The following is a 25,482-nucleotide window of genomic DNA, read 5'->3' as shown; positions in this document are numbered from 1 at the left end:
GGTGGAGCTCACTGCATGGTTCATGCTTGGTGTGAACTTGGAACTCATGATCCTTTAATTTGTGAACCTCTGGTTGCATATGTATGTATGTTGTTGTGAACCTTCGTTGGATATGTATGCACTGTGTGGACCTGAAACTTACGGTCCTTTCGTTTGTGATCTTTTGTTGCATATGTGGACTTTGCACTCATGTACGGCTGGATATATGTATTACTGGATATATATTTGTTGGTCATGGTCATGTACTGCTGGATATATGTGTTGCTGGATAGATGTACTACTGCATATATGTTGTTGCTGCTCCCTGAAGCGAGTACCAAAAAAATGTTATAAGGCTTATAAGCCGTGTAGCCCAGCTATCTGACACCCGGCTTATAAGACATATAGCTGCGGCCAACCTATAAGTCGTGTAGCCCAGCACCAAGCACCTGGCTTATAGACCATATGGTTACACGGGCAGGCTGTATAAGCCGTGTGCCTCAGTTAACCAGCACCCGGCTTATATATGTATATAACCGTGCTGTTGTCGGAGGAACTCGGCTTATATAGTAACCGTGCGGTTCACGGTTGCACCTGGCTTGTATATAAACTGTGCGGTTCGTGGTTGCACCCGGCTTATATATAAACCATGCAATTCCTGGTTACACCCGGCTTATATATAAACCGTGCGTTCGCGGTTGCACCCGGCTTATATATAAACCGTGCCCGGAAGACGGCACTCGACTTATATAGACGGTGACACGTGGCCGTTAACAGCAGGCTACCGTCATGTTACTTTATTAAACCGAGAGCCCTTTAAAAATACTCGGTTTATACATAAGCCGGGTTTTTTCGGTCCAGCTCTCAGCTTATATGATATAAGCCGGTCGACTGTAAACTGAGTGCTATAAGCCGGGCGTTTTACTCGGCTTATATGTAAACCGAGTTTAAATCGATGTAAGCTGAGTGTATTAGGTACACGGCTTATAAGTTTTTTCCTGTAGTGAAGGGTTTAGCTCAAACCCTTTGATTATTTAGCGCACTATGATGTTTCCTTCTTTTATACAGTTCCACTCAGGCTCAAAGGTTTAGTTTAAACTCTTATCATTAGGATCTGGAGTTGTGCCTTAGACAAGTTTCGAATTAATATTGTTATTTATGAGCTACTGCCTGAGATAATTGACACTGAACAACGAGTTGAGTCTGGTTCATAATTTATACTACCTCCATTCCTAAATATAAGATGTTGGGGCAACGCCTTATATTTAGGAATGAAGGTAGTACATGGCAACTGCAGAGGATTTTTGTTTGATGTTTGAAGTCGTGATGATGGCTAGTTGGCTACAAAGTTCTTATTTACTTTGATACGAGACACATGAACAAGTGCATTTATAGGTGATGCATAACTGTTACGGTCTGATTTCATGTTTCTTCATGGTTATGCAGGCAGATGAAAATGAACTTTTTCTTCTGAAACTTCTATTGAACCTTCGTGCTTTGGTTGCACATCATACACCTACCAGGATCAATCCATTCTTTCAACTGGTATGTTTTGATTATGCAGTGCACTGGGTTATCTATATAATAATAATAATAATAATAATAATAATAATAATAATAATAATAATAATTCTGATTACGTTTTGTTATCTTTATCCAGGTTGGTAAGATGATTCTGGCCGAATCTGATGACACTAAGAGGGCTGGATATCTGAATACACTGACGAGCGATCTTGACCAGCTGGAAATCTGCACATTTTACCAGTCGGTATGTTGTTGAACCAAAAAATTGTGCAGTGGTGGACCTAGATTATATACCAGTTTCATATGTATCCAGGTCTTTAAGATGATTCAAGCCGAACCTGATAATACCAACAACGAGGAATACCTAAGGAGATTAATGAGCTTTTAAGAGGTTATCTATTCTAATAGAATGTATCATGTTTTCCTCTGATTTAGGATATAACACTGCTAATGCTATCTTTTAATCTTGCAGGAATTGGTCATGGACCATCTGCCCTCAGAGCCACCCGATGCCAACCAGGTCTCAGAGAGGACATACAAGACGAGGCAGATACACTTTGAGGGCCACCTCACACACATTGTCTACCAGGAGGACGATGGACCGTGTGCCCTCTTAGGGATTTGTATGACTACTTAATTAAGCATCATTTCTTAATAAGATCTGTTACACCATCTCGAATTTACCTGGGTTTAACTTATTTGCAGGCAATTCCTTGTTACTGACTGGTAAGATCAAATTGGATATCCTAAATGATATGGGTGAAGTTTCGGAGAACTACCTGCTCAGCCGGCTCAAGTCGCACATCTCCACGAGCCATCCTGAGTTGGTGTGGGATACCTCAATGCAATCGTTTGTGACAAAAGGACTAACGTCTTATGTGAAAGGGGCACTGGTTAATGTGAATTTCACTAGGTTGGTTGGAATGGACTATCAGTTTGCAGTTCACAACTTTTTCTTCATTGTGTTGTAATTATTTGTTCTGTTGAATGCAGTACTAGAGCTTTTGCGAAGATAGGTGAGGATGATACAGTAGGTATATCTGAACTCTCCGGTGCATCTCTTTTTCATGGCTGGGTCGTGGATCCGCGGGTAATTCTTTCTTAGTGTGATATTTTGTATTTTGTGTGGATATGGTAGTACTGTGATTTTTTGTCGTGTAATGATAATTATGTGATATGCATCATTAGGATATGGCACTATCTGAGGCGCTTGGTAATAAATCCCATGATACACTTATGATGGAGCTTGGCGAGTATGTGTCAAAGATGGAAGGTGGCCTTGAGTTCTCTGCGGTTGACAGTGCTAAATGTAAGTACTAAGTACTGACTATTTATGTATGTGCAATTTTTTTAGTCACCAGTATTATCTACACGGTATTTACTTTGCACTCTTGCATTGATTTGTAGGGAGTTTTATTCATCAGTTTCTACATGGCAACTCACTTACTCCTCATGGGTAAGTATACCTACCTATATAGCTTAAGAGTATGCAGTTTTTGGTCGTATTTGTTAGGACCCTTTATTGCAGTGTGCTAAACAATAGGTGGCAGGAAGGTGACATTGCTAGCAGTAAATTGAGAATGGTGTTGGAGGGGGATATTAGCAATATGACATGCATCTTAAATGCTTGTTCAAATCAGACCCAATCTTCTATTTTAAGTATCTTATTAGGGTTTAGAAGACTGATCAACTAAAATAGCAGAAACAACTACTTAAATAGCTCCATTACATGCCTCTAGTGACTATGATCAGTCACGGGAGTGACACCATTATTGACACGTAATTTTCCACATAATTGATAAACACGTGAGATACCATTATTGACAAGTAATTTTCCACATAATTGATAAACACGCGAGCTTTTTTATTAACACTTCAGGCTATCATGTTTGCGAGAGGATACGAAGGAAGAAGAGGTTTGTGTGTTACTTTGGCGCAATCACTTTAGCACTATGATTTTTTTTTCGAAAAGGGGGGTCTCCCCGGCCTCTGCATCAAAACGATGCATACGGCCATCTTATTAACCAAAAAAAGGCAAAAGTGCCAACAAGGTTCCACAGTCTCCAGCTAAACAAAAAGGAAAAAGAGGAATGCAGCTCACACAGAGCTACAGACGACTAGATATACAAACTAGCCCAAAAAAGATGCCACAACCGGCTGGCTAACAATAGATAGGAAAGCTAATTGCCTATCCTATTACATGACCGCCATCCAAACCGGTTGAAGATATCCCGAGCGACCATCTCCCAACGGACAGATCCAGTAACCAAATGCTCCCTGGCCTCCATCGGAGTGAGTAGCGACCACGAACGGATCAGTGCCGTAGCTGGGAAAATAACCTGCAAAAAATGAATCCGTGATGTTCTGTTAAAAACCAAATCATTTCTGCAATTCCAGATAGTCCATAACAAAGCGCATACTCCAACCCGAATATGTCTTGCGAGAACAGACTCAACCCCATTAAGCCATGTCCCAAATAAAGCATTGACAGAAGTCGGTGGAGTAAGATTAAAAGCAATATGGATCGTCCGCCAAAAAACTCTAGCCAACGGGCAATCAAAGAATAAATGCTTAATCGTCTCATCCCGATCACAGAAACTACACCTAGTAGGTCCTGTCCAATTGCGTTTAATCAAGTTGTCCTTTGTTAAAATAACTTGTTTATGGACAAACCACATAAACACTTTTATTTTCAAAGGCACCTTGACAGCCCAAACAAACTTGGAAGTTGGAGTAGCAGTCGAATTAATAACATCAATATACATTGATTTAACTGTAAATGCTCCAGAACTAGTCAACTTCCAACGCAACATATCGGGTTGGTGAGAAAGTTGAACCTCCATCAGTATCCTAACTAGATGAAGCCATTCTTCCCAACGATTGCCCGCTAGCGACCGTCTAAACTGAATATTAAGGGGAATAGATTGGAATACCGTTGCCACGAATACCTCACGTCGTTGAGCAATCCGATATAAAGACGGATATTGAATGGCTAAAGGTGATTCACCAAGCCAAGTATCCTCCCAGAAGCGGGTACTTGTACCGTTTCCACTAACAAATCTCGTCCTAATGAACATAGATTGTTTGACTTTCATTAGTCCCTTTCAGAAGGGCGAGTCAGTTGGCCTGACTGCGACCTGAGACAATGTTTTAGTTTGGAGGTACTTGTTGCGGAGGATCTGCGCCCACATGGCCTCAGTCCCGGAGGACAGCTTCCACAACCACTTACTCAGAAGACATCTGTTCTTGACTTCAAGATTTTCAATACCAAGACCCCCTTGGTCTTTCGGTCTACAGATGATGTCCCATTTAGCAAGCCGGTATTTTCTTTTAAGTTCATCACCCTGCCAAAAGAAGCGCGATCGATAGAAGTCCAGTCGTTTCCTAACACCAACTGGGACCTCAAAGAAAGATAAGAGAAACATAGGCATACTCGTGAGCACCGAATTAATCAATATCAACCGGCCTCCGTATGACATGAGCTTACCCTTCCAACAACTCAGTTTTTTCTCAAATCGATCCTCGATGCACTTCCATTCTCTGTTTGTTAGCCTACGATGATGAATCGGGATTCCAAGATAAGAGAGGGGTAAACTCCCCAACTCGCACCCAAACAACTGCCTATAAGACTCCTGGTCGTCTTTGGCTCTACCAAAGCAGAACAATTCGCTCTTATGGAAGTTAATCTTTAACCCGGTCAATTGTTCAAACAGACATAACACAAGCTTCATATTTCTCGCCTTGGCCAAATCATGCTCCATAAAGATGATTGTATCATCGGCGTACTGAAGGATGGAAACACCTCCCTCCACAAGATGAGGAACCAACCCACCCACTTGACCATTTTCCTTAGCCCGGCCTATCAAAATTGCTAACATATCCACCACAATGTTAAACAGGATAGGGGACATCGGATCTCCTTGTCTTAGGCCTTTGTGTGTCTGGAAATAATGACCTATGTCGTCATTCACTTTAATTCCCACACTCCCTTTTTGCGTAAATGATTCGACTTGTTGGCGCCAGGCTTCATCAAAACCTTTCATACGCAGTGCCTGTTGGAGGAATGTCCACTTAACTTTATCGTATGCTTTTTCGAAATCCACCTTAAAATTACTCCATCTAATTTTTTGGAATGGATTTCATGGAGCGTTTCATGAAGGACAACCACCCCTTCAAGGATGTTCCTGTCCGGCATGAAAGCAGTTTGGGATTGCTGCACCACAGATTGCGCAATCTGTGTGAGCCTATTAGTTCCGACCTTGGTGAAGATTTTGAAACTAACATTGAGGTGGCAGATCGGCCTGAACTGCTCAATCCTCGCAGCATCCGTTTTCTTCGGAAGCAATGTGATAGTTCCAAAATTCAGGTGAGATAATTGAAGCTGTCCAGAGAATAGATCATGAAACATAGGTAGTAAATCCCCCTTAATAATGTGCCAGCACTTTTTATAGAACTCAGCCGGGAACCCATCCGGACCGGGAGCCTTATTGTTTTTCATTTGTGCAATAGCATCAAACACCTCCTTTTCTGAGAACGGGGCAACCAGGATATCATTATCAGCAGCAGTCAATTGAGGCACGTCCTCAACCCTGGACTCATCGAGGGACACACAATTGGCCTCCGGCGGTCCAAATAGCTGTCTATAGTATTCGGTAATATAGGTTTTGAGATTATCCTGCCCTAAAATAGTACCCTCATCCTGCTCTAGCTGAAAGATCCGCTTCTTTCTGTGTTTACCATTAGCAATGAGGTGGAAAAATTGAGTATTCGCGTCCCCTTGGACTACTTTGCGGACCTTGGCACGCAAAGCCCACTTCAATTCTTCTTCGCGGAGAAGTTCTGTCAGCCTCTTCTCCGCCTCATTTTTAACTTGGAGCTCGGTGGGCAGCAACAACGCGGATTCAGCTTTGACGTCCAATGCCTATACAAGAGAGAGGAGCCTATCCTTCTCAATCTTATACACCCCACTTAGATGCTTAGCCCAACCCCGTAAGAAACTTCTCAAATGCCTAATTTTATTCTGCCAGCGCTCGACCGCCATCCTTCCTCCAATACCCTTAGCCCACTCCCTGGCTATGATGTCTAAGAATCCCTCGCGTTCGAACCAGGCCATCTCAAAAGAGAAGGTGTTTTTGTTTCCTGTATGGTTCGGCTCCCCTGAGTCCACGAACAAAGGTGTGTGATCGGAGATTCCCCGCGTGAGAGCTTGCACCGTAACAAGAGGGAACTTCTGTTCCCACTCCACGCTAGCGAGAACCCGATCAAGCTTTTCATATGTCGGGTTTGGCATAGCATTAGCCCAGGTAAACTGTCTACCAGTGAGCTCTATCTCCCTTAGATCTAAGCTTTCAATAATAGTATTGAACATGAATGACCACCTGTCGTCGAAGTTATCATTGTTTTTCTCCTCTCTCCTTCTAATGATATTGAAATCACCCCCGACCAAAATCGGAAGCTGTTCGGACCCACATATCCGAACAAGATCCACCAGAAACTCCGGTTTAAGCTCGGGTTGGGTGGCACCATAGACCGCTACCAAAGCCCAGTTGAACCCATCAACTTTAGACCTAACTCGAAACTTTACCGCGAAGTCACCCATTACTACACTCCGGACTTCAAGGGAGTCACATCTCACACCCAGTAAGATGCCCCCCAATCTACCTCGTGGCGGGAGGCAATGCCAATCGAAATCAAGACCACCCACAAGAGAGGAAAGAAACTGCGGCGCAAAATTATCTCGCCCGGTTTCCGACAGAGCAACGAAATCTAATCGATGTTCTAGAGAAGCTTCAGCAAGAAACCTTCTTTTAGCCAAGTCTTTCAGACCTCTGCTATTCCAAAAGATTCCTTTCATAGTTCATCATGGAATTTTTTAGCAGTCCGAATCCTGGCACTCCTACGAACAGCAGAGTCGGGATAAATCTTTCGCTTCCACTTACACCTTGGCTTAGTGTGCTCCGTCACCCGGTCCTCATAACCGGACTGAACAGTCCTGATATCTACATCCTCTAAGGGCACATCCTCGCCCTCCGACTCCTGATTAGAAGGTACTAGGTCCGCACATAGATTATTTAGCACTCTAACCCCTAACGCATCAATTTCCTCATCATTCATGGGCTTGACCGCAGCAAGATGACGAATAGTCTCTAAGGCCCGCTCCGCCTCTAAATCTAACATATCATTCACCGAATTGGAGGTTTCAATATCATTAGCGCCTAGTGAAACTCCTAATTGGTTTGCATTATTAACAATCTCCTCAGGAGCAAAATGCAATAAAGAATTAGATATGTTAACGGACATACCAGTAGATATCGCAGCATCGTGAAGCTTGGCCGCCCTCATAGCGCACCGCTGCTGCATATCGTCCACCTCCGGAAGGTCCAGAACGCGAGCACTGATCCGTCTCCCCATCGAGACCGGGTCTGGGATACCGCCGAAGGCAACAACCTCCTCTCGAGAATGAGGGAGCTGCGGGCTCCCGATGCCCTCAGACAAGTGCCTGGCGGGTATGGCAAGAGGCGGGACAGCTGGGGCCACCTGCCCATTCCCTCCTCCTGCCCCGCCCACCGGCTCAGAGCGGAGCGTCGAAGTCGCCGAGGAAGCGGTCCTCCTGACCGCAGACGATGAAGGGAAGTCTAGGGCCACCTGCCCCAGCCCCTCCTCCCCCGGCGTCCCGGTGGATACTGGCGCCACAGCCAGGGCCTGAGGAGGGAGAGCCGAAGCCACCTGCCTCGGACTCCCGCTCCTATCGCTGGCGGCCCCCAACTTGGCCGGTGACACCAGCGTCTGTATAGGTAGGGGAGAGGACAAGGCCACCTGCCTTGACCCCCGTCCCGTGAGGCCCACCTTGGTCATAGATGACAATGCCGGAGCCACCTCAACCGGTACAGCAAGGGAACTAGGAGCGACCTCCGGCTCTACATCCCGAACTGCAGTCCCCACAAAGTCCAAAGAAGGAAGCGTGTGCTCAAACTCATCATCAGTCTCTACCCTATCGCTCCACAGCTTGGGAGGCGCAGAAGCAGGCTCAAAGGACCCAAAACGTAGTGTCATCGTGGGCACCGAAGGCGGAGTCGAGCCAGCTCCGGTCCCCTCCCCAGGCAACTGAGCATCTGTACGAGGTCCAGTCGACCCCTCTCGAGCAGACTCGTCTGGCGCCCCCGTGGCCCCTGCACCACCATCACTCTCGTGCATATCAACATCATCCCCAGCCACCTCGTCAGCGAACATCTCAACGTCCTCAAACTCTATGTCGAGCGGGAATACCTCTCCCCTATATGTCCAGTGAACGACATCAGGCACGAAGTCAACATTCAGAACACTCACCAATATCCGAGCCACTCCATGAGCCCTACTGAAGGCCATATCCACTCTCTCCGTCTTTCCAACCATGATACCCATACTGGCTACAACTCGAACGTCCTGCAGAGGCTTAGATGGAGCCCCAGAGAACCGCAACCAGATCTGCGTAAGCGGCTTGCCTTTAGGCTCCACCTTCGTCCACTCGTGAAACTCCAAAATACACGTAGTACCTGGAACTCTACACAAGCCAAAACTCAGCAATTTCTGTAAATCCTCCACAGAAGGGAAATCCACCTTAAAGACATTCGCTTCGAGTCTGACCAGCTCCCACTGAAAGTCCCCCGGTGCCAACTCCTGAAGCCTCTGGATGATCTGAGCCTCAGTCACCTCGCCCTGAGTTGCTTTCACAATCCCGGTAGTTAGGCACTGTGTATCCTCGGGAATCTCCCTCGCGGCCGGGGACTCGAAGAACAATAACTCCGCACAGTACAGCCCATACATAGTCAGAGATGGAGCCTGGTCACGCACTAACGGGCAATCTCCCGAATCATGTGCAAGCTTGCCACACGAGTCACACAGCTCTGCGACGCACTCTGCAATAAAATGGCCCTTCTCACCACACCGGTAACACAGCATCCTTTCCTTCTTGCGCGCCCACTTGGCCGCCCTCTCGGAGTCAGACCTGTCTGATGTTTCACCTACAGCCCCAGGCACCGGAACATCAACCTTGGCCAGTGCCGTTACCACCTCTATAGCCTGAGTAGTAATATCCGTAGACTGAGCAGTATCTGTCTCAACCGCAGTAGCCCCATGGTCAACAGCAACCGGAGGCGGAGGTTGCCGACGAAACCTACCACGGCCCCCACCCCGACCACCCCGACGTCCACAGAATCCACCTCTCTGGCGGGGATCCGGGCCGGATGCCCCCTCGACAAAGCCACCAGGAGGCCCGAGGAAAGGTCTCTCAGCAGACCCGTCACTCTGCCACGTATAGCCTCGGCCTCCACCGGTAGACGAGGAACCGTGGTGCTGTCCATCTCCATACGCATCAACACCATCATCACCCCACTGACCTCGGGGTGCCTCAAAAGACTCTCGAGCTGTAAACTCCTTCCTAGGCTGCGAAGACCCTGACCAATACTGAGCTGGCCTCGCGACATAGTGCGGCGGCGGAGCAGCCCGAGGCGGAGCACCACCCGGGGCCGGCACCACAGTGCTAGGACCAGACCCGCCGCCACGACCCATGGCAGTGGCCACCGGAGGCGACGGCCCCGGAGGTCGCGGCCCTACTGGGGCTCCTCTTCCCGCGGGTATGCCCGGCGGCCTGGCCGGCGTTGGCCCCGGAGGTCGGGGACCAACAGGTCTTCCACTGCCAGTAGTTAACACCGGCGGCCCGGCCGTCGCAGGCACGGGCGGCCGCGTCCCGTGGTTGGCGTCAGTCCGTCCCGAGAGGGTAGGAGCGCCTCGCCCGGCGCCGGGAGCAACAAGCCCAGCACCTGTTGCGCCACGCCCTGCACCGGGGGCCCCTCGCCCAGCACTTCCAGGCGGCGGCGGCGGCACGACTGCCCCAGCCCTGCCCGCAACCGCATGGGGCTTCGCTGCCGGCGGCCCACCCGAGCCTTGACCAGCCATCGCGCGCAGCGGGGGAATCCGGCGAGCGCGGCCAGCACCGCACGGTGGTAGGATAGGTGTCCCGCGCCGATGAACCCTAGGCGCAGACGCGGAAACGCACGCGAAGGAAGAGTCAATCACGTCCGTGCATGCAGCGCTAGCAGCAATGCATGTGGCTCTCGGGATGGTCTGGGCCTCATACCCAGCCATCTCCGACCCACCTAGCAAGGCGTCATCGCTTGGTAAATCAGGCCCAAACCGGCCCAGTAGCTCGTTCAAGCGCTCGCTGCGAGCCTCCCGGATCCCGCTCGGCTTCCGCGACGTCACCACAGCCGCCGCCGCCGGCAGTGATCTGGCTCTCGACCGGCGATATGCCCTACTCTTCTCGACCACCGTCCACGAATCCGGATGAATTAAATCGAAAAGCGTGAGGTTTGGAAGGCGTACCTTAGGTATGGGGCCCTTCCATGGCCGGACCGCCATCGCCGCCGTTCTCCGGTGAACTACACGGCGCACCATCTCGTTCCTCTCGTCCGGATGTAACCCGATCCGTGCCGGATCCTCCACCGGCAAAACCGAGTCTACGGTTGTGGCTACATCATCCTCGGAGTAACCTGCATGAAATAGATCGAAAATCAAATCCGACGGAGTAGGCAACGTCGGTGAACCTCCTGGATCCTCTCCGTCCCCGTCGGCATCCTCGTCGTCTGAATCAAGTAAAGCCCAGAAACGGCCGCCTACGCCTGCCCGTTCTGCCGCCGCGGGGCGGCGCGCCTCGGTGGTCGCCCCCACCGTCGCCCGGGGGGTCGCCCTCATGCCTCTCTCAACGTGGCTCAACGTGTCTGAGCTTTAGCACTATGATGAAGGTAAAATAAATTATCAAGTCAGTATCTCTGATTTTGTTAATAGCCTTGCAGTGCTGCTTGTTTAATTTTTTTGCCATACTTCCATGTTCAGCACAATGGAGAACTATATCTTTTACAAACAGATGTTGGATTTTTAACAACAGACATTGTCTGGCAAAGGTTACGTGAGGCAAGTCATACCTTCTCCGCCAGTCCTGTGTTCGATTGAAATGTGATCTGTACTGACTCATTTTTCCTCGTATGACAATTACTAGGATGGCTGTGGAGAATACATGACTTGCTGCTTTACACCAGTGGTAGAAGAAGCTCCTATGACAAATTTTGTAAGTTATTTCCCTAGCCCCAGAAAAGCCACATCCACCCACCCAAAATGGGTGCATTTTCCTTGTAAGCAACAGGTTTATGAGTAAGCTACATTTTTTAATGACACATGCCCATTTAAAGCACAATTACCAGCACCCCTGGATCCTTCACAGTAGTCGTTCCTACAGAACTGCTAGTGCGTAAGGTAACTTGATGAAAAACATAGATCTGCAGTCACTAGTATGGGCAGCATGCTCCTTGTTGGTGCGTGACTCTGACCCTGCGAGCGGTAACTACCTCACATGCAACACTGGTAAATACACTGTACAGCAGGCCAAAGTGGAAGAAACACTATAAATTATCCTTTTCTCCCATTATTTGATTAGGGTCAGTATAATTCAAATTTCAAATCGAGAAATGATTTATTTTCAGTTGATTACTATTACCACCATTAGTCTATGTCATGATAACTTAGTTGTGCTACTTGGTCACAAATAGTGTCAAGTGGTCTCACCGTAGTCGATGCGATCATTCCTAGACTGGTTCTCTTTCTCTGTTCTGGACTGAGAAATTATTACCAATGATAGTAGAAGATTGTCTTTTCTCACCTTTGTACATCTGGGTGGAACCCCTTGATTATCTACCAATGATAGTAGAAGATTGTCTTTTCTCACCTTTGTACATCTGGGTGGGACCCCTTGATTATCTTTTTCACTATGAGGTCTCCTTCTTTTGTACCATTTTATTTAATATCAGGCTCAAGCGCTTAGCTCAAGCTCTTATCATTAGGATCTGGAGTTGTGCCTTGGACAAGGGTTTAGTTAATGTTGTTCTTGGTGACCCACTGTCTGAGGTTTTTGACACTTAACAAGGAGTTGCTTGTGGTTCTTAATTTTATAACATGACAAGTGCGGAAGATTTTGATTTGCGGCATTTTGTTTTGTTTTGTGTTTGAAGTCATTATAATGTGTACAAATTTGGACTATTGTTTTTATTCTGAAACACATGAGCAAATGTGGTGCTATGTGATGCACAGCTGTTACTGTCTAATTTCAACTTCCTTCATGGTTATGCAGACAAGTGAAAATGAACATTTAAATCTGGAGCTTTTAGTGAACCTACGTGCTTTGATTGCACATCATATGCCTAACAGGATCAACACATTCTTTCAACTGGTATGTTCATTTATGCAGTGCAGTTGGCGGGCTACGGATTTCTTTTATATTTCTGTTATCTTATCCAGGTTGGTAAGCACATTCTCAGTGAATCTGATAACACTAAGAGGGAATGGTATCTCGATAAATTGATGGCAGAGCTCGAACAGCATGAAATCCACCTATTTTACCAATCGGTATGTTGTAGAATAAAAAGAATTATGCAGTGGGCGAACTATAGATTGTATCTTATGTTTCATATCTATCCAGGCATGTGAGATGATTCAAGCTGAATCTGATAATGTGAAATACCTCAAAAGATTAATGAGCCTTTCAAATGAGGTTACTTATCCCAATACAATGTTACAATGTTATCATGTCTGCCCCCCATTTAATTGATTTATAACATTGCTATTTATATCTTTTAATTTTGCAGAAACTGGCAGAAATAATTGCAGCGGAAGGCCAAATCATGGACATATGTAAGGAAGACAATGCCTTATCTGTTATTAGCATCTTGCAGGTAATAAAATGGAGAATGGAATCTACTAAGTGGATTTTATTCAGAACTTTTAATTTCATATCTGAATTATGGGTCTTGAGTGCACTTCTCCTCATGATGATGGCTGTAGTAGTTAATCTTTTGGTTGTACCTGTAATCGTAATACTCGTCTTGTATACATCATTCTTAGGTAATTGCAAACTTCTCCACAGTTAGGTCACATAATATGTTTCAAATAGCAGTATCAACTATCAAGTATTATCAAGTAGTTCTCTTTTGAGAAGAATATAATAGTGACATTTAATATTTAGTTTCTCTGTCAAGGACCAACTGTCAGCTTATCTGATAATTGAACCAATAATCTTTGTGTTATTAGAAGCATGACCTATGCCATTTTTAATACCTGCCAAGGCAAATATTTGTAATTGGTTTTAGTTTCCTTTTCTCTAGTTTTATTTATTGTTTGATCCTAAAATTGGGTGTCTTGGTTTTTGCAGATGAATGTTTGTGTTGCCAGTTCACTCGGCCCACAGTTTTTCCCACAAATTTCACATGTCTCCTCTGATATGTTGAAGCTGTATAGGTACTTAACTTAGAATTTCATGAAATTCTAGTGGGTTTGACTATTTAGAGTTTATTACTTTGTCAGTAATAGTTCTTTAAGACTATCTTGAACTCTCTCTTTTCTTTGTTGCATTTTGTGTTGTGTTGCTTGCTAACACACAAACATCTGTTGCACGCCAGCTTGTGCAGCGAACTGATATCAAAACAACTCGTAGATGAGGGCTCTGAAGATGGGCCGCTTGCTTTGGAATTACAATGTTTAAGGTATAACTTACTATTCTTTGCTTCTTCTCATTTGTAGATTTTGCTAAATTTTCAATTTGAATTTGTAGATCTGTCAAGATGGAGATCTTGAAATTAATGGAAACTGTTGTGGTCAAGGCTGAAGATTTACCACAGCTGCAAAAACAGTTTGTTCTTCCATTAGTGGACTCTGTACTCTCTGATTATAACCGAGACACAATAGAGCATGAAGCTCTGTCCTTATTTTCAACGATTATAATCAAGTAAGCTTGTACTCCCTCTGTTTTTAAATATAAGCCTTTTTGGAGATTTCAATATGGACTACATACGGATGTATATAGACATATTTTAGAGTGTAGGTTCACTCATTTTACTCTGTATGTAGTCCATATTGGAATATCTAAAAAGACTTATATTTAGGAACGGAGTGAGTAGTTTGTTGTCACCCGTTTTGGTTTAAGGTTTATTTGTTTAGATATGTATATCTCGTCGTTTCTTGTAATGTCGTATTCAACTCCACGTATAGGTTCTCAAGTGATATGCTGGAGGGGGTATCTCGAATATTTGATGCTGTTTTCCAGGATACTCCTGAGGTGCAGATGCAGGTATTTCCAATATTCCTGTGGGACTTACAATTATGATCATATGGCTGACATTGCATTTTTTTTGTTGCGCTATCAGATCAACAAAAAACCGGAGCACTGTTCTAATCTCTTTTCCTTGCTTCAAGTGTTTGTTACACACTGTTTCCAAGTATTGACAGATAATTCATGTGAGGTATGTATTATATATATCTTTATGTAAGTTGCAATTGCAGAATTACTACCATAGCATAATATGTTTTTTTCTTTTACTTGATTATTGATTTTCTGTTTCAGCGATTAAACCATGTTATGGATTACATTATTTGGGCACTACAGCGGAGGGAGATAAACATTGTTGAGACTGTCCTGTGCCTGTTATTGGATGTACTACAGAACGTTCAGGTGCTTAATAGGCATATCTTTATCGGATATTGTGGCAATTCCTCATTTAATGTTGTATAGTTACACGTAAGTTTATTGTGTCTTATCATGCCAGGCTTCAGGGTTCCAAAACCAATTCTACAAAACAAATCTCTTGAGAATTGAGCAAACGATACTCACTATTCTTATGGGCATGCCCAACAATTCTTGTTCTGAACGTCATGTTTCTGTGCTACAACATTTGTTTAATGCGGTATGTTAATACTCATTTGCTGTTTTATTATATGACATTTGTGTGTGCCTCTTTGATTTTTACCTCTTCTGACATGTTTAGGTTGATGTTCTGACTGAACCCCTTATCTCATCCACACAATGCAACATGATGTTTGTTCAAGACTGTACTATAAAATTTCTCAGTTCAGCATTTCCTGGCATGACAGATAAAATGGTATGATCTCTCGAGTACTGTATCTTATTTTAACTAACTAGCCTCAACCTGAAGTTTATGTTTCCCACAGGCACAGAAATTTGTTGATGGACTTTTTAATTCAAAAGGTGACGACGCGGGCTTTCTTAACCATACAAGGCAATTTCTAGCTCGCTCAAAGGAGACCTGCACGCAGGTCACACAGGAGCAGAAGTCTGTTGATGGATCTTTTAGTCCAAGAAATGACCTTGCAGACCTTAGTTGCCTTGCAAGGGATTCAGCGGAGCCCTCTGTGCAGGTTTCTGTCCCACTTGCGCAGACTGCCCCATCATGGGGCACCACTTCTATAACTCATTTTGGCACCCTTGAGGCTAACTTTTCTGGAGTAACTTTAAAATGGAAGCCACTAGTAATTGGGAAGCCACTAGTAATTGGGACCGACGAGACTCATGGGGGTGATTGGACTGTAGTAACTTCAAAAAGGAAGGCACACAGATTTAAGGTGTCTGACTCATCATCTAACACTGCCTTGGAAAGTCTATCATCCACAGCTTCTGCTTACAAGTTGTTTCCATCTGCAGCGAATGCTGGCACCTCCAGGTTTGACCTTTTCCGATGCTTGGACAGGGGTTCCAGCTTTGCAAATTGCTATGATGCCAAACAATCTTTTTTGGAGTAGAGCTCTTATTTCCACGCACACAATAATAAACCATTATGGTTGTCTCAAATACAACATGTTTTCTGGATTTACCATCTCTGTTGTTTGTCTATATTGTTGCTTATTCAAAGTTGTATTTATCATTTGAGTTAATTTATTTTGTGGCTTTTACCATCTTTGTTGTTTGTGCATACTGTTGCTTATTCAAAGTTGTATTTTTCATTTGAGTTGATTTATTAACATAATTTGAATGTTATATTTGCAGTGTGGTACCATTCACTGAATTTATTAAATTGCCTGGTAATGCAATAACCGCAAAACATACAATATTTTCTGGTGCAAATTCCATGGAGGTTGATGAAACAACATTGATAGGAAGAAGAGCAGTGACTTCTTATTTGCATAAAATGACTGTAGAACATGCACTGGGTAACAGTTGGAATGGGACTCTCCAAAAGAAAGATTTTGTGGTAGTCGATGACTCAGAGTTTATGATATGGAAACCAACCGTTGTGAGTTCTTCTCCAGATGCATTACTGAAGGACTATGGGAATTTTGCCAGCGAGTTCCTTCCCTTGTTTGGGGAAGCAGCTCTTTTCAAGGCTCTTGGCAACTCTCTGAGAAAATTCAGGCCTCGACATTTTACTCGGGATTTGGCTAGAAAGTTTAGATTTTTTACGATGACACATCTTTCAATAAAATCAGCAATGATCAGGTCGCAATTTTGGACCGAGCTGGGAAGGGTCCATAGGTTTCTAAGCAAAGAAGGAAGGAATGCATTATCAACAGCTCTGAGGGGTTTCACGGTACAGGTGCCTGATTGGAGACAACTGGTAAAAAAGAATCCGACCCTCCTTGAGGTTTACAACTATAGGGAAGAGAAAGAGAAGAAGAAAGAGAAGAAGAAACAGAAGAAGAAAGAGAAGAAGAAACAGAAGAAGAAAGAGAAAAAGAAGAAACAGCCCCAAGGCTCCCCCAAGGAAGGCTCCCCTGTGAAGATGACTACACCGCTTCAAAATTATGGAGATCTTGTGTATGATTCATCACTTGAAAGCCTCCTAACATTTGTACGCAATTGTATACAGCATCTGGCAGAACCCGCGGTGAGGTTACCATATGAATCACTTAGTTCTTCCTCTTTGTCAAGTAAGAATCATCTTCATAAAATATTTTTTGTTACAGGAGGATGGCAAAGCTAAAATAAAGAGGCTGGTTGAAATAGATCTTCTATTGTGTCACATTTTGCATCAAATGCCATCGATAATGCAGCAACTTATTTTTTCTGCTTGCATAACTGAAGAAGTGTCAGTGATGTAAGTACTTCCTGTGTCCTTGCATGTTCTTTTTTACAATCTCCAGTATGCGATGTGCAGTTATAAATCAACTATTCGATTGCACTATGGAATAGAGTTTAAAAAGCATGTGATGTGCAGTTAGTCTCTTATTGAAAGTGTGTTTCTACATTGCTTTTGTTATCAGTACTCCCAATGATAAAGGGGGTATGTTTATAAGCTTCAATGAAATGCTCCAGTGGATACTTGTGGGATCCCATCTCCTCTGTACTTTTGACTTGAAAATTCTGTGCTCTATGGAGATTCATTGTACCAAGCCTTACTTGCTATATGGAGTAATACGTGTGCAAGCTAAGCATTTGGTCTGTTAAGTGTATACTATATACAATTCTAGCACCAAGCATATGTACTAACCGAAATGCACCTTTTGTAGGTTGAATGATGTCTGGGATCTTCTGTTGGTGACGGAAGGGATGGTCATCGATAAGAGATTATTTGATGCGTAAGATTATGATAACATAGGGTTGTCTCCTGCATTAGGTACCAAGTGTACAAGTTTCAACCTCTTGCCTTTGTTGTCTTTGTTTCTGAGTACTAATTTTAACTATGTCGTTCAGTTTATGGTTTCTGAAACTCATGTATTGCGGACATAGTTGGTGCAAAACCTTTTGTGCCTAATGCTTGTGTTGTTTCAGTGTTAGATGTCTGCTTCTACTTGAGTCTTGCACACGGAAGTATTGTCACTAGATTTCTATGCAGCAAATTACTTTGGTTTATGCATTGCATTGTGGTTTCAATTGGTAGTTTCGATATTTGTTATTAGATGCTCAGTGGTGTTATCATTTAGTAAAATTTTATGGCCCATTTAGCGTTGGTGCATGCATAGCTTATGATTTCTGCAGCTTTCTTTGCCCATTCACAGGTCTCTGTCTTTTTCTTTGCCCATTCACAGGTCTATCTTATTCTGTACTCCTTTCTCCATGGTATAACGGCTTAATATTTTATCCTTTGCTTACCTCGTATATGTTCTTGTGACCAGGGGCATGTGGTCTACCGTATCTGTGTCAGGAAGAGGCCAGTGCCCAAGGGCATTGTCTATGATAAGCCCAAGCACCAGGGTTTTATCCAGAGGAACAGACGTCTGTTACTGAAGAAACCGAGGTCCTCCTCGTTGGTGTTGCACACGATGCTGTCGCAACAACCCAAGGATCAACTGACTCTGCAAGCCTGTGCACAAGCACCGTGAGCTGCGTCACCGCCATGCGCAACCACAAGAACATGACGCCCTCAAGGATAGCCACCTGGAAGAGAACCAGACCCCCCCCCCCCCCCCCCCCCCCCCCCCCCCCCCACCGTTAAGCTCTTGTGCTTTTATGCTCTGTACTATTTGTCTGAGCCGTCAAATTCTGCTACATTCATACGGAGACTGGTTGAACCTCATGCTATAACTTGTATATATTGGTCCATGTCTGCCGAGCTGGTTGCTGTTTGTCTGTTACCGCACAACGAACGGTTTAGTAATGTCTTGTGTAATTGTTTGTGGTTATAATCTGTGGTTGTTCACCTTAGAATGTTCTGTGGACATTGTTTTAGTAGATGGCTAGTATTGCTTCTATTTTTATTTTTGACTTGTTCTTGCTCAACATTGGTAAAATTGTGTTGCTGCTTGGTTAGGTGTGAAGGCGCTCTTTCTGGTCGACTCAAAAAAGGAAAAAAGCTCTTTCTGGTGAAACGATCATTATAAAATATTTGGTACATGGAAAATGGTGACACAACGTGAGGCATAAAGAAAAAGATTCTGAAAGTTCAAAGTTGAGGCTGCCATCCACTCCGCTGCAAGGTCCAAGAGTAAAGACCTGAATCTCTGCATGTTCTTCTCGAAGTATCCTTATCATGTGTCCCTTCCTAGTGTATTGTGGGTATGAGCTTTGTGACCTACAAACATCTTTTTTGAGCAAAACCTAAGAGCCTCTACAATAGGATCCTCAAACGCCCCCTAACGTTGGGAGGGTAGCCCGGTCAAGAAATTGCACCAATTATACAAGAAGGCGATGACATCCTTTGGTGGAAGTAGGTCATTGCTTCAGCGAAATACTCTTCTAAAAGTGCATAAAGGACATGCTTGCAAGATTTATTAAAAGATTTTATATGAGTATGTCATAAATTATTCTCTGGTCTAGTGGTATATATTAATAAGATCATCTCATATTACCAGGGTGGGGTGTGAAGAGCCTCTTTTTCTTTGTGAAACTATGGGCATTGATAACGAGATGCATTTCAGAGTGATCCTGATTCTTTGCATTCTCTTTGGAACGAGGTACGAGAAACATCAGCAAGCTCACAAGCTTTGTCCCTGTTGTCGCTTCAAAACAGAGGCTATAATCATCCTGCTTGTTTGCAAGTCAAAGCGGTTTGGTGTCAAGCTTCAAAAAAAAATGAGACCAACCCAAGGGCTAACCCTTGTTGGCTTTTTTTTATAGGAGAAACTCCGTGAGCACCGGGCGTCGCCGGGACTCGAACTCGGGAGGGCTGGCAGCAACCTCAGCTGCCCAGCCAACGGGTCGACGCCCTGTCCTCGTTCGGTGCCAAGCTTCAAATCTGAAGTTGAGTGAGCAAATGTTTTGTTCCAACTGGCGCACAATCTAGTCCAAATGCTTTGGTCTGTTTATTCAATATGTTTTTATGCTCGTGCTTGACGATGTTGATCACATAACCAATGTCAACCTTATGGTACATATGACTTGATGCAGAGTGCCTACCAAACCTGCTCCATGTATAGACGTTCTTTTTTTTTTTGCCCATGGCCGTGCCTCTGCAGAAGTGATTTGCAAGTCTAACCCCTCACGTCCTCATCAACTTGCTGAATTCTATATACTTAAATAGAACTGCTATTGAGCCTGTTCTAGCAGTTAGTATCATCCAGATGATCAACATTTTCTCTTCGATCTAGTTTGAACTTTGTAAAGATTTGGCTGCTCAACAGTGCGCGAAACGGGGTCTCGCATTAAAGCTAGCTCTGTAGTAGCCGGCTTTAAGTAGAGGAGTATATAAAGAGGAAATGCTCTTGGTAAAGAAAAAGGGAAAATGTCAATTCCTTCTAATAATATCAGAAATGCGATGTCCCAGCAATAGCAAATTGACTTAGCACAACACTTCTTCATCACATATTATAACACAGGTAGCAAAGCAGCTCATTCATTGCATAAAACTAGTAGCAGCAGTTAGCTGTTTACGATCTTCTACTGCGTAGATATTCAAAAAGCTTTTGACGTTCCTTTGAATTTTCTCCAGGACACTGTCTACTGGTAAATTTCTGCATGAGACCTTCAGTTTGTTTATCCGCTACCCCTCTGCTTGCAGCAGATAAACTGGCCGATGCTTTGGAAACATCCCCTACATCAAAAAAATATTCTCTTCAATCAACAAGTGTGTGCATAGGTTGTCCCTTTTTAAAACAGCAAGTCAAAGTCTGAGCAAGAATGACTACAAAATTACAGCGACAGTCACTTTTTCAGCCTGGTTTGGTGAAATATATATCTTACACATACCTATGCCCTCTTTTATTTTTATTTTATATGTTTAGCTTCCAACTGAAAATCGTTTATGCAAAATCTAGTAATAATAAGATTTTTGCATGATAAATCCGAATATTTTTTGTATTATTAGCGGTCAAAGCAGAGAAAAGGTCTGCAAACGTTTCCTCAAATGGCATGCTTACTGTCGAATATAGCACAATGTAAATTTGTCTAGGAACAGAGGCATATCCTCTGCCTTTATAATGTTAATTAATTCAAACTTTCAAGTTCACTTAACATTGTCCTTCGAAATATGATGTCTGGGTTCTTTTTTCTGCCAGCATCCCACCATCACCACTGCTACAGAAAACCAAATGTTCTGCAAGTTGATTTGTACAACAGTTCTGATCTTCAGTTAGAAGAACTGCTTTTAAAAATCTAACACAATTTACTATATTAATTTTCTTACTAAGGCCTGGAGACCAAAGAATTGCTTTATCGGTTCATATACGACTCACAAAGCAAAGTACTGAATCTAACATCTACCTTTACCCTCCTATTCCACACCATCATCACCATCAGTGTGACAGTACTGAATTGAGTTAACTAGTGTGTGAAGTCATGTTGTCACAAAACAAGGATAAAACAAACACGAAACTTTTAGCCATAATTATTTGGTCATTCAGACCATATAGTAAACCAAAAGGTACCACCATAGGGCCCTTGTTGGTCTTACCCCTTTCCGAATTAACAAGGGGGTGCATCCTATTTGGAAGAGTAACTACATCTCTAGCCCTCTTGAACTCCACTGTCTAAACAATCACAATACTTCCCTTCATAAAGCTATGACAACAGATTTGCTCGGCGAGTACCAACATACTCCCTCTCTTTCTTTCAGTTTGTTAGGCACACATATTTCTATATCATCAATTCGACCAACGAAATGAGTTTATATGCCACAAAAATATACTCCCTCTGTAAAGAAATTCTTTACGGAGGGAGTACCATTTAAAACTTTGTTCGAATACAAATTAAAGTGAACTTTTTATAGGAAATAAATATATACTATTTCATTGGTCAAATTGATGATCTGGAAATACATGCCTGCCTTATAAACTGAAAGGGAGGTTGCAGTGCAGGTTTCTCAGTGATCCAGAGGTATTGTGTTTAATTTCATCATTAGGTAACATAAAGATAAACACGTGAACTCATAGAGAGATAGTCATAATAAGGACACCAAGCGGGTATATTACCTGAAGATTTATTGTTGATATATTTTGAGATCTCACTGGTGCAAGTGCGCATAAAAGTGAAGTCTTTTCCAGTAACAAGCTTGGCCACTCCCAGCAGCATCTTCCTCCTCACGTCAACAGCAATCACAACTTGCATCTGGTCTTTGGGGCTGGCCTTGGACAAGAGGTAGACAAGATCGTCATCCATACTCATGATGGGGAAAGCAGTGATGAGTCCTGGCAGCAATGCTTGTGCCTCTGTGGGTTGCAGCTGCCTTGGAAGCAGATTACAATGCAATGGGTTGACAGTAACGTCATCGACATCGACGGTGTAGTCAAAGTGCCAGTTCTCCCATGAAGCAATAGGGACAGGCAAGCTCCATGTTGTGGCCTTCCAGCCACCAACGTCTTCATCATCATCGTCGTCGTCCTCATCTTCGTGTTGCTGTTGGCGGAACCATTCCAGGTAGGACTCCGGCTCCGGGGGGTGGCAGGTTTCAGTCGTCTTTGTAGTAGTCGGCTTCCTTGGCAGGCAAATTTCAACCTCGACATACTTGATGACGTCTTTCTGCGGGCTGACCGCGATGTCCCGAGCAAAGTAAGGGCCACATCTGTGGTAGATTTCCCAGTTACCCCTTGCCGGCAGCGGCAGCGGCACGTCCCGGAGCACAGGCTTTTCATCGAACACGTTGCAGACGAGGATGCCACGCCAGAGATCAACCCAGCCAACGGCGCCGCCTCCAAGCGTGATCGCTTTGGTCGTCTCATGGAACCGCTTGGGCTCCTCCACCGGGCAGACCGTGTCCCTGAGTGGCTCCTCCACCGACACCACCCTGGCGGTCCACCCCTCGCCGGGCCTGGACGAGCGGTAGAGGTAAAGGTTGAAGGACATCTGCGGCTCGTCGGTGAAGTAGTCATCGATGTTCCTGAGAGCGGCGATGGCGTACTCATCCTCACCGCAGCGCAGGAGGGCGGCCTCGCAGTCGTGGAAGAGGTAGGGGTAGGGGTGCGGGAGAAGCTGGAGCGAGGGGCGGCGAGGGTGCGCCGTGTAGAGGAAGTAGTCGAAGAGGCGCTCGCCGGCGACGGCCAGGGGGTCGACGCAGAGGCGGAAGAGGACGAGGTCGGCCTCGGCGGCGATCACCTTGGGATCCTCGAGGAAGTCGGCGGGCGCGAGGCCGGGGCAGTGGACGCAGAAGTGGGAGACGTGGGGCGGAGCGGCGGTGCAGAAGGTGACCCCGATGGGCTGGCCGTTGCTCCCCAAGGTCTTGGCGAAGGTGGCGTTGCCGCGTTTGGCGATGTATCCCGCGGTGTCGAGGAGGACCCAGCTCGGGGCGCCGCCGGGGTCGGGGAGGACAGGCGGGCTGACGACGGCGCTCATGGCCGCCGGCCGGGTCGGTCGACGATGGAATCCGAGGGGAAAAAGAGGAATCTTTGAGGTCTAGGGTTAGCAGTGGCGGCCGGCAAGAGATGAGAGGAGAGGAAGTGAGTTGGGAGGGGATAGTTTTTTTCTATTATTATTAGGGTGGGGCGGGGAGGGAGAGTCCGTCCGGGGCGCTCATGTTTTACTGGGCTGCCTATCTATTAAACTGGTTTTGGAAAGCTTTTATTCATGGATCGGTTTCAAAACTTTTCATTCTTTTTCTTCTGTTTTTTTCTGTTTCTTTTTTGGTTTACTTTCTTCTTTGCTTTATTTTCAATGCATGACTGTCTTTCAGTGCCCGTTCTGCATTTTTCGTACAAGCGTGCGACGTGTTTTTGTACATGCTAAACTTTTTTAAATACATGTTGAATATTATTTTAGATACATTTTTGACTACATGTTAAACATTCTTCAAAAACATGTTGAACATTTTCTTTGAAATGCGTGGATATTTTTCAAAAATGTCATCAACATTTTTTAAATAGGCAAGCTTGAAGTGCCAGTGCATAGCCGAGTCGGGGTAGACCAAATTTGACAGAGGATGAGTGCGTAAAAAAAATCTGATGGACTAGGTTTAACCATGAACATGGATGCATGGAATTAAGTAGGCTATCCAGGTGCTAGAACAATTACTTGTTTCGGATTTTCGGTATCTTATGAGTTTTAACTCTAGCCTCCCCCAACTTATTTGGGACCGGAAGGCTTTGTTGTTGTTTTTTGTTGCCATCAACATTTTTTAAAAGGTAGGAATCATTTTGCTTTAATTATGAAAATATTTTTTGCATGGTAAAGACATTTCTTTAAATGTCATGAACATTTTTTTAAATGCGCAAACCATTTTTTTAATTTGATGAACATTTTTTGTACAAACATTTCCAAAAAAAATAAGCGAACAAAAGTTGTACATTTTTGTACAAACATTGTTGGCCAAACCCTAATCTGATTTACACTATTGGACTATCCGATCTAGATCTAGCGGACTGTCTGCTAATGCATTTTTTCACTTCTTCCCCAAACCTATATACGCCTTCACCACTCAGTGGAGGAGTTGACCACTCCATATACACTTGACCAAATCTAAGAAGAGGCTCCCTCTCACTTCCCTACCACCGGATCAAAGATTTATTGGGGGATTCTTGAGAATTTTGAGAGAGATTTCACCCAAGCATATCAAATCCTGCTCTCTCTTTTGACCAAAGTGATTCATGATTTGAGCTAGTCTTTAGCATTTCCCTTTTGTTTTTGTTGCTCTTGGAGGTTGGAAACTCCAAGGTGATAGGATTACTCCAGCGAGGAATCAACTTGTGATTTACACCCGGAAAGTTTGTGAAGGTTTGAAGGTTGATGTCCCGCAAGCGCACATGATTTAGTTATAGACTTTTCGAAATAAGAGCAACGATCTTATAGGGAGTTGATACGTCTCCAACGTATCTATATATTTTTATTGTTCTATGCTATTATATTATCCATCTAGGATGTTTTATATGCATTTATATGCTATTTGATATGATTTTTTGGGACTAACCTATTAACCTAGAGCCCAGTGCCAGTTTCTGTTTTTTTTCCTTGTTTTTGAGTTTCACGGAAAAGGAATACCAAATGGAGTCCAATTAATGTGCCAATTTTTGATGATTTTTTATGGACCAAAAGAAGCCCCCGGAGTAAAATAGTTGGGCCAGAAGAGTCCCAAGCCATCCACGAGGGTGGAGGGCGCGCCTTACCCCCCTGGGCGCACCCCCCTGCCTCGTGGATGACTCAGAGACCCCCCTGATGTGAGACCGACGCCAAAAATTCCTATAAATACAGAAACCCCTGAAAAGAAATCTAGATCGGGAGTTCCGTCGCCGCAAGCCTCTGTAGCCACCAAAAACCAATCGGGACCCTGTTCCGGCACCCTGCCGGAGGGGGAAATCATCACCGGTGGC

The 25,482-nt window shown here is 44.5% G+C and overlaps 2 protein-coding genes across 2 annotated transcripts; one reads left to right on the top strand and one right to left on the bottom strand.

Annotated features, from left to right (window-relative positions):
• The first annotated feature begins 11,554 nt into the window (after positions 1-11,554).
• Positions 11,555-18,636, top strand: LOC147983617 (uncharacterized). The gene is made up of 16 exons (XM_087540793.1): positions 11,555-11,605; positions 12,662-12,760; positions 12,829-12,936; positions 13,010-13,081; positions 13,176-13,262; positions 13,739-13,824; positions 13,986-14,069; positions 14,138-14,311; positions 14,575-14,653; positions 14,730-14,825; positions 14,927-15,034; positions 15,129-15,266; positions 15,348-15,461; positions 15,532-16,040; positions 16,364-16,931; positions 18,430-18,636. The coding sequence occupies exons 1-16, from the start codon at positions 11,555-11,557 to the stop codon at positions 18,634-18,636; spliced, it is 2,580 nt and encodes an 859-aa protein (XP_087396919.1).
• Positions 18,637-20,458: 1,822 nt separating this feature from the next.
• LOC125540900 (uncharacterized) lies at positions 20,459-23,628 on the bottom strand. Its single transcript, XM_048704430.2, has 2 exons — positions 22,159-23,628; positions 20,459-20,783 (listed from the first exon to the last, which is right to left on the bottom strand). Exons 1-2 carry the CDS (start codon positions 23,513-23,515, stop codon positions 20,620-20,622), a joined length of 1,521 nt encoding a protein of 506 aa, XP_048560387.2. The 5' UTR covers positions 23,516-23,628; the 3' UTR covers positions 20,459-20,619.
• Positions 23,629-25,482: the final 1,854 nt, after the last annotated feature.

The sequence above is a fragment of the Triticum urartu genome, chromosome 2A (genome assembly GCF_056163025.1).
Source record: "Triticum urartu cultivar PI428250 chromosome 2A, HENAU_Tu73, whole genome shotgun sequence".
NCBI classification, from domain to species: Eukaryota; Viridiplantae; Streptophyta; class Magnoliopsida; order Poales; family Poaceae; genus Triticum; species Triticum urartu.
The sequence above is the reverse complement of the archived record's forward strand: the minus strand, read 5'-3'. Positions and strand labels throughout refer to the sequence as shown.

Bases quoted from the DNA above. Each gene is read 5' to 3' on its own strand.
- LOC147983617 (XM_087540793.1), top strand. From the start codon at position 11,555: ATGACTTGCTGCTTTACACCAGTGGTAGAAGAAGCTCCTATGACAAAT. The intron at 13,082-13,175 runs GTTACTTATCCC...TTAATTTTGCAG, and splicing joins TAATGAGCCTTTCAAATGAG to AAACTGGCAGAAATAATTGC. The intron at 14,654-14,729 runs GTATTTCCAATA...TTGCGCTATCAG, and splicing joins CTCCTGAGGTGCAGATGCAG to ATCAACAAAAAACCGGAGCA.
- LOC125540900 (XM_048704430.2), bottom strand. From the start codon at position 23,515: ATGAGCGCCGTCGTCAGCCCGCCTGTCCTCCCCGACCCCGGCGGCGCC. The intron at 20,784-22,158 runs GTAATATACCCG...TTTTTGATGTAG, and splicing joins TATCAACAATAAATCTTCAG to GGGATGTTTCCAAAGCATCG.